The following is an 8,892-nucleotide window of genomic DNA, read 5'->3' as shown; positions in this document are numbered from 1 at the left end:
CAGACATTCATGTATACAGAAGTAATAATTACACAAGCATATCCTCTTTCATTTGATCCACAATTTCAAATGAAAACAATCATGGTACTGATGCCATAGCTTACAGTTTGTTCTTGTGTTGTCAGTTCCTTGAAGACACAGAGGCAAGGACTGGTGCACTCTAAAAATTTGTTAGCTCAAAAAAAAAATGCAACAGTTTGCATCAATTTTTTTGAGTTATGACAACTTCTAATGAAATTATGTTCAACCAACAAACTACACTGAGATAGAAGAACTTAATTTGTAACATGAGTTGATTACTCAAAAAAATTAAGTTGCTCCAACTAAAGGATTTGTGGGTCTGGAAGCTATTTATATTATCATCTTTCAATTCAAATCCACAGCTATCATTGCACATGCTAAATGTAACTTATTTAGTATGCATATTTAATGAACAAGCAAGATGTTACTTGTCACTGGCATTAGCGCATCATTGCTATAGAGTCAATGTAGTGTTTACCTTCATGTGGTCTACTCTTCAGCATAGCAGCCCACGCAGGCTATGAAAGAGAAAGTCACACATGTTTGTGCCATACGAAGAACGCCAAGGCGTTTCCACAGAGGAGAAGAAGAATGCACCATATCAAGGACACACCAATGTGGAGAAGGACAGAGAAAGAAATAAAGCAAAGAATTCTGTGTGGAGAGTGGCTGACTGCTTTTTCAGATGTATGCAAAATCCACATCCCCCAGCCTTAAGGGTACATTTCTATCATTTAAGTGTGACTGTTTGGATTTATTCAGAACTTGGAAGACCTCACTTTATTCAGTCGAAATGTAATTATTGATTTGCAGTATATTTTTTGTTGAAATACTGTATTATGAAGAGAGATATGAAGATAAGTAATTTAAATGGTAAGGAAGCTGTTTTTAAAGGTAACCTAAAAATGTGCTTTGTAGCATCCAAATTAACAGGTTTTATTCATGCCAAAGATATTTTTCTTGATTGAATAAACGTGACTACGTTAAGTAATATAAATAAACGTAATTTTTAAAAGTTATATCAGGAAGAAATAGAGCTGATTTAAATCAGGAAGAAATAAAGCTGGTTTATATCAGGAAGAAATAGAGCTGAAAGATAACTGTAACCAATTTTTAGAGTGTAAGAAACGTAGATGAAATTGAGTTGTTGAAAAGCATTAACCGCTAGTATGTAATTATGTGTAATAATCTAATCTAATCTAATGTCTGAGAAAGCGAACAATGTACTGTAAGTAAAATTTAAAAAAATACAGAAAATTTAGATTTTCACTCAAAAAAAAAATGCAACAGTTTGCATCAATTTTTTTGAGTTATGACAACTTCTAATGAAATTATGTTCAACCAACAAACTACACTGAGATAGAAGAACTTAATTTGTAACATGAGTTGATTACTCAAAAAAATTAAGTTGCTCCAACTAAAGGATTTGTGGGTCTGGAAGCTATTTATATTATCATCTTTCAATTCAAATCCACAGCTATCATTGCACATGCTAAATGTAACTTATTTAGTATGCATATTTAATGAACAAGCAAGATGTTACTTGTCACTGGCATTAGCGCATCATTGCTATAGAGTCAATGTAGTGTTTACCTTCATGTGGTCTACTCTTCAGCATAGCAGCCCACGCAGGCTATGAAAGAGAAAGTCACACATGTTTGTGCCATACGAAGAACGCCAAGGCGTTTCCACAGAGGAGAAGAAGAATGCACCATATCAAGGACACACCAATGTGGAGAAGGACAGAGAAAGAAATAAAGCAAAGAATTCTGTGTGGAGAGTGGCTGACTGCTTTTTCAGATGTATGCAAAATCCACATCCCCCAGCCTTAAGGGTACATTTCTATCATTTAAGTGTGACTGTTTGGATTTATTCAGAACTTGGAAGACCTCACTTTATTCAGTCGAAATGTAATTATTGATTTGCAGTATATTTTTTGTTGAAATACTGTATTATGAAGAGAGATATGAAGATAAGTAATTTAAATGGTAAGGAAGCTGTTTTTAAAGGTAACCTAAAAATGTGCTTTGTAGCATCCAAATTAACAGGTTTTATTCATGCCAAAGATATTTTTCTTGATTGAATAAACGTGACTACGTTAAGTAATATAAATAAACGTAATTTTTAAAAGTTATATCAGGAAGAAATAGAGCTGATTTAAATCAGGAAGAAATAAAGCTGGTTTATATCAGGAAGAAATAGAGCTGAAAGATAACTGTAACCAATTTTTAGAGTGTAAGAAACGTAGATGAAATTGAGTTGTTGAAAAGCATTAACCGCTAGTATGTAATTATGTGTAATAATCTAATCTAATCTAATGTCTGAGAAAGCGAACAATGTACTGTAAGTAAATACAGAAAATTTAGATTTTCACACAGTTTTTTATGTTTTCTAAATTAGTACAAATATTAAAACCAGACGATTATGTTTCGGGTCATAAAGACACATGCGTAGCAGTCTAACCTTGACTATTTTACGAATATATCTTCTGCGTTTTCATTTAATCTTAACCTATTGAAACACCTCTTCGAAGTAATAAGGGAGCGTATAGGTCAGCAATCATTCATTCCTGTCATACCCTATAAGTTCTTTTCAGGACACAGACAAATGATCAGCCGTAAAAAAATAAAAAATAAAACAACGTCTATGAAATATGAAATGTATGTCAATTATCAAACCCTTTTATATGATTTCCCCCCTTTTATTTAAGTCAGTGAAAGGAATTTGTGTTTGTTTGGAAAAAAAGATCATACAATATTAATTCATATTAATAATATTAATTAACAGCCTTGCAAATGCTTTTCGACTAAATAAACACAAATATTTCTTTGAAATACCACTTTATTTTTATTCTATTGTTGTAGTTGTTCTGCAAAACAAAACAAAACAAAAAATCTAAATCCAGTTTTTACAGAATTAGTTAAATGCTTTTGGTAATAAAAAGTGCGGATTTGACAGGTAATTCAAATGGTCAGATAGTCTTTTTTAAAAGCAAAATATAATGCAAACGCATCTGTTTTATGGAATAAACCCGTCTTTATAAAGTGCAGCTCCACATTGTGATGCCGAGATGTCCTCAATACCAATAAGCATGTTATGAGATTAACTTCACGAGTGCCTCCTTCACAAAATTATTTAATTTACTAGGCGAACATTTGCTTCTGCAAGATTTTTCACAATAATTTTATAAAATAAACAATTCATAACTAATTTATGTACATGCATAATTTAGCTACTTAAGAGCAAAGTCTATTTCAATACGTCCAGAAATTGGTCCATTAATCATTGTGTTTACTCGACTCCTGTTCGCTCTGATCATCTGTGAAGCAAACGTCGACGTCGCTGTCGTTGTCGCTTTTTTGTTCGGCATCTTCGAAGATGCCTTCCATTTTGTCGTCGGATTTTTTGATGCTTTGACCAGGATGCCTCGATTTGACGTGCCTCTCCAAATCTCGCCTGCGCACGAGCACCTTCCCGCAGAACTCGCACCTGTAGGGCGTATTTCCCTCCGCGTGCAGTCTGATGTGTTTGTTGAGATTGCTGGGATCGCCAAAGGGCCTAAAACACACTTTACATTTGAGTGGTTTGTAGCCTGTATGAGTCCTCATGTGAATCTTCAGCCCGTATTTTCGAGAGTACAATTTGCCACAATACAGACACAAATGTCCCTTTTTTGGCTTGCCCGAGTTTGGGTTAGATGCGGGCAGACACTCAAGTCGTGAACGGTTCTTCTCTACGGCGATTTCAGACAGCTGTTGCGTGTGCATCGCTATCTCCCTGTCGATATTCGTAATCGCGTTTAGATCTGGAGTCAGAGGCGGTGCACCAAAGTAGTCTGGGTATTTAAACAGGTTTCCGATGTGAAATTTAAGAGGATAGTATGGGGAACTATACAGGAGCTCTCCGTTGTAAACCGAGAATGGCATGAGGGGTATGTTGCAGTCCCCATTGTAGGATTTCACCCCATCAAATTGTGGCAACGAGAACCTCTCGAAGTGAAAGCCGGCCGGTAGCTGGGAGTAGCGCGAGGGGGACAGGGCAGGGTGCATGCGGCTGTCAACGTGCTTGAAAGCAGAGGTCTCCTCAAAATGTGGCAGTAGAGGAAAGCCACGGATGCTGTTTGCGCAGGGGATCACGGGAGGTGTGCTGTCCATGGAGTGCGCGCATTTTGAGGGCTGAACGTTAGGTAGAGGTGACTTGATGTTCCTCAGTAGTTTGCTAAACCCGATATTGTTTGGTTTCCCGTTAGGCTCATCTCTCACTATCTCAGCCGGGGAGATCTTCGAAAGTCCCATTGGTTTGAAAGCAGAGCGCACGCCGGGATGGAAACCCATGCTGTTGAGCACAGAAGATGTTCCGCAGAGGCCCAGGATGTGTCCGGGGTTCCTGGTGGAGGTCACGCTCATGTCAAGGGCTCTGTCCTGCTCCTCTGCGCTCGGTTTTTTGGATAGTCCCGTTTTATTGGCGAATGGTGAGGTGGACACGGCCCGTTTCACTGTGTCTGACATGAAAGTGCTGTGGCCATTTCGTGGAGAGGAGGACGTATTTGGGATGTCCCCTGATTTCGGAGATCTGTTAAAGTTGTCTGTGGCTCTGGCTTGCTCGTTGCTCACCAAACTTCTGCCGTTGCTTAACGCACAATGGAAATGCACGTGAGCTTTCAGGGTGTTTGGGTATTTGAATATTCTCCAGCAGTACCAGCAAATGTAGCGCTCCTCGCCTGAAACAAAAATTACAAAGCAATTAAAAGGCGTGTTTTACAATTAGATTACATCAGAGCCTTTTTGAGTTCAACAAAAATACAAATCTAGTAATGCGTGAAAAAGATACACATAGGCAACTCAAGAACGAGAATAAAATCATTCTTGATCAGAACTGGTTCTTTGCGGAATATGATAAACCTTTTTTAAAGCCTGCAGTCATGACTTTTTATCACCACGCCTTGGTCACATTGGCATGACACCAGTTGGGCAGTCTGGGGTCAATGCTATAGATGTAATGATTTTGTAATCTGCAAAACCCCCTTGTTTATTGTCACCATCAAAAGAGCAAGCCCCGACCCAATCTGGCGCTTACAAACCAATACATTGAATAGCGACTTTCTCTGTGCGCTTTCCCGTGGAATTGACGGCAGCTGTTGCTTGAAATCGCTAGTCGCATAAGACAATGAGGCTGGCCCATCTGTTGACGCTGGAGAATAGGAAGCGTATGTCAAGGAGCGCACCGCGTATTGGCCGTAGAGCATCGCTCGCAGTACAGCGTCGCAAATCAGGGCAATATACATCCCACATAAAAGTTTGCATTCACTAGCCAACAATACCTTACGCAGCCAGCTAATTTACCGTAGAGCACCTTTTTGAATTTATTTGCTTTTGAATACATTAATATTAATGACTAGATGACATTTGTTAACCTCTTCCCCTCGCAGAACTACACCGCGCCTCAGCCCAGGAAAGACAGGACTTTATTAGCGAATAAATTAAGAGAGATAATACAGCCGTAGTACTGAGCCGTATGATCAATCATATATAGCAAATACAGTAGCCTGCAGTATTTGTGTGTACTCAGCTCGATAATTCTCAACCAATCAATAGCAGTTACTGCCCCAGACAACAGACTTTTCGATTTACTAAACACGGATAATCTGACAACATTCTCAGATAAACCTATTAAATCGGATTTGAATAGGATTTGCCTTGATTCTGCTGGTGGCAGCGTTGCTTAAAATCCGTTTGTTGCTTAACAAAATATATACCATTAGATTTTAAAATATTTTATTTAGAAATGCTTTATTTGATTATACCAAAATTGCTTGAATTACGTTGGGGGGAAAGGCAATTTCATTTCAAAACAATTTCATGATGTAAATGACCGCATACAATCTGTATTTCTTAAATGTATTCAATGAAAAAGTCTGAAGTGTATTTTCTACTTTATATTTTAAAAAATCCACACTTTTAAATAAACGAAATTCTAGTGTAAGTCTCACCTTTTTCGTCATGTGTTGGAGTTGCAGTCGTAGGAATGTCAAACCATTGCGCCAGCGCGTTGGAATACCAAACACTCAATTCTTCTCCAGCCTGTATTTCTCTCAGCACACGGTAGAATATCTTTTGAAGGAAGTACAATTATTAGAAATTGTCTGTAATTTAAATAGGACCAAATTCATTCGTTTTTGCTTAACTCACCTGTCCTCCAGGTAAATCCGAGACTGCCTCGAGGTTCTGTTCTTGACTGTTCCTGGCCGCGCGTATTAAACCGATCCAATCTGGAACTGCACTGCCAGAATCATCCACGAATTCTCCCCTCACCAGACGAATCTACAAATGGACATTTTAACATGAACAACCTGTTTTAATTTGTTGATTTGGCTTATAACGAAATGTAGCTAAAACAGTTCAAACTGTTCAGTGAAACTGAAATTTATTGTGATGTCTGCCTGCTTTAAAGCTGTTGAAATTATTTTATAATAGTATTTTAGAATATTTCTCTAAAAATGTTTAAATGTATTTTATATATGTTTGAAATGCTAATCATTTCAGATTTTCTTTTGTTTTCTTTTTTTCTCACACATTGTTAATTATCACCGCAAGGTATTTCAAACAAAAACGCGTTAATATCGTTTTATTCGGTCTATTAGACAATGGCGATAATTTTCAAGGAACATAATTGAGTTGATATGAGAAACGAATTTGAAGAGTGTCAAAGCATTTCTATTCTGTTCAAACAAATTAAAGATTAAAGCGTGACATTTGACACAGAGATTGCACCTGATGATCGCCCATGGCCCGCGGCGTTGCATTTACGCGCATCAATCACAGAAGCAGACAGCGTAAAGAGCTCCAGTCTATTTACAACTTATTTAGGAAAGTAAATGCCATTTATATGTGACGCCTTTTACGCCCCTTTGATTTACGAATATTCCACATTTTAATAGTAGAATAAAACTATTTTTTTATATTTATTGAATATATAACAATATCAATAATTATTATTGTTTTTAAAACATTGATTTATCCTGTGTTTAAAATAACGATTTATACTAATATTTAGTAGTGTTTCCAGTTCAATTTAATTCGTATTTTATTTACTAATTGTCTGGTTTACTGTTATCTTTTTTTAAAAATGAAATGGTACATGGGAATAACCAGCCTTCAAGCTTTTGAAATTTAAAGGGTGAGAGGGCATGAAATCTCGCGCAGAAACTCAAGTCACCCTATTAACGCGGTTAAGTAAAAGGCATAGAATGCCATGTTGTCCTGCTAATGCAACTCAATTATTTCCAAACTGACAGCACAAACCAATTAATACGAGGATGCTTTATGAAGAGTGACAGGTCAGCATCGAGGAAAGTAAGATGTTCTTAACTTTTTTAGCTGCATGTTTCTTTTTTATTTGATAAAAGCAATGTTAAAACTAATAATGAATATTATGTTAATAATAACATTACTTTCATCTAAAAAGAAAGAATAATAATAATCATTATTAACTGTTATTATTGTATAGTTTTACATTTATGTGCACTTGTATGTAGTTGTCAGTCAATAGATTGAATAAAAACAGTTGCAGAAAAAAATACAAATGGTAAAGGCATGTTTGCATTCATTATCCAGCCTATATTCTACAGTATGTTGCACGTCTTGTTTAAAATTTAGAATGCATAATTCGTTTGCAATGGGAAGAAAAAAATGCACATTTCTCTCAAGGTACATTTTATATAAAAAAAACTTTCAAAAGTCATAATAAAAAGTTGAACACTGTCTTCAAGGAAACAAATCAAACTAACTCACCTTCTTTTTCACTCCAAGTTCCTTGCGGTCCGAAACATACTTTCCCAGTTTGAAGATGCCCGGGACCGGTCCTATCCGAAGCCCGGCTGGGATGCTGCAGTCGGCGAACACACTGATAGTGGGTGTCCGAATCGCTTGCATGGCTGGCTCTGTGTGAAGCTGCGCTATCAGAACCAGGAAGACCAAGCAGGCACTGATTGAGATGAGCAGAGAGTCTGAGATGAGGACAGACTAATATCCGCCCGCCAAGTGACGCGGTGGCGTGTGTGATCCGGCTTTTCTTATGGCGCAGTCAGGTACCCCTCGGCACATTAATGCGCAAGGGCGAGCAGCGCGCTATGAGAGAGTTGCGCTCTTTTAGCAGCTGTAGAACACTCCGAAATGGTCACATGGAGACTTTCCCTCACCCTCACGCATAATGAACCGCTCCAAATGGTCAAGAGACAATAGGCCCCAGCGACCTTCCCATCCCCAAAATCCAATTTGTCAAGGGCAGAGAAAAGAGAGTGCAGAATCAAAGGTCTGGCGCAACCATTAATCCTCAGCATGTGGCTTTGTCCGCCAGACAGTTCCGATATTTTAAGTGACAAATCCACTGTATAATTTCTCCATAAATTCTCTCCCCTTTCATTGTTCCTATACAAACCAGTTTTTGGAAATCAGTGACTACTTTAAATCTACTTGGCTGCATCCTTTTAGGTTTTATGTACTTCAAAGCTCTTTATTCGTTCCCTGGCAGCATTGTCTGTTGCCGTTTCAACAAAAGGAGCAGGAATGTTTGGGAGACTTGTTAACTTCTATTGACTCCCGGCGTGTGCCGTGCTGGGACCGGGCAGGTACTCAACGGGAAAACCAGCCAAAAAAAAGAGCCACTTTCAACATAACCACCACCTTATCATTTCACACTCTTTGACAACAGGACACGTATCAGGATGGTCGCATTCAGTTTTGACGAAACGCACTGCAGGGCTCTAGAATTCATGGAAAGTGGGGAAAAAGGACAAAACACGAAATCTTGTACAAGACAAGAGTTTCTGCTTGCCAATATTTCATCTCATAGCACCTTTCGGTGTCTTCACTT

The 8,892-nt window shown here is 37.9% G+C and overlaps 1 protein-coding gene across 1 annotated transcript; it reads right to left on the bottom strand.

Annotated features, from left to right (window-relative positions):
- Window positions 1–2,972: 2,972 nt before the first annotated feature.
- Window positions 2,973–8,266, bottom strand: LOC107711749 (PR domain zinc finger protein 13-like). The gene is made up of 4 exons (XM_016516797.1): window positions 7,812–8,266; window positions 6,210–6,341; window positions 6,011–6,131; window positions 2,973–4,741 (listed from the first exon to the last, which is right to left on the bottom strand). The coding sequence occupies exons 1-4, from the start codon at window positions 7,950–7,952 to the stop codon at window positions 3,300–3,302; spliced, it is 1,836 nt and encodes a 611-aa protein (XP_016372283.1). The 5' UTR covers window positions 7,953–8,266; the 3' UTR covers window positions 2,973–3,299.
- Window positions 8,267–8,892: the final 626 nt, after the last annotated feature.

The sequence above is a fragment of the Sinocyclocheilus rhinocerous genome, unplaced genomic scaffold, assembly GCF_001515625.1.
Source record: "Sinocyclocheilus rhinocerous isolate Xijiao unplaced genomic scaffold, SAMN03320098_v1.1 scaffold1199, whole genome shotgun sequence".
NCBI classification, from domain to species: Eukaryota; Metazoa; Chordata; class Actinopteri; order Cypriniformes; family Cyprinidae; genus Sinocyclocheilus; species Sinocyclocheilus rhinocerous.
The sequence above is the reverse complement of the archived record's forward strand: the minus strand, read 5'-3'. Positions and strand labels throughout refer to the sequence as shown.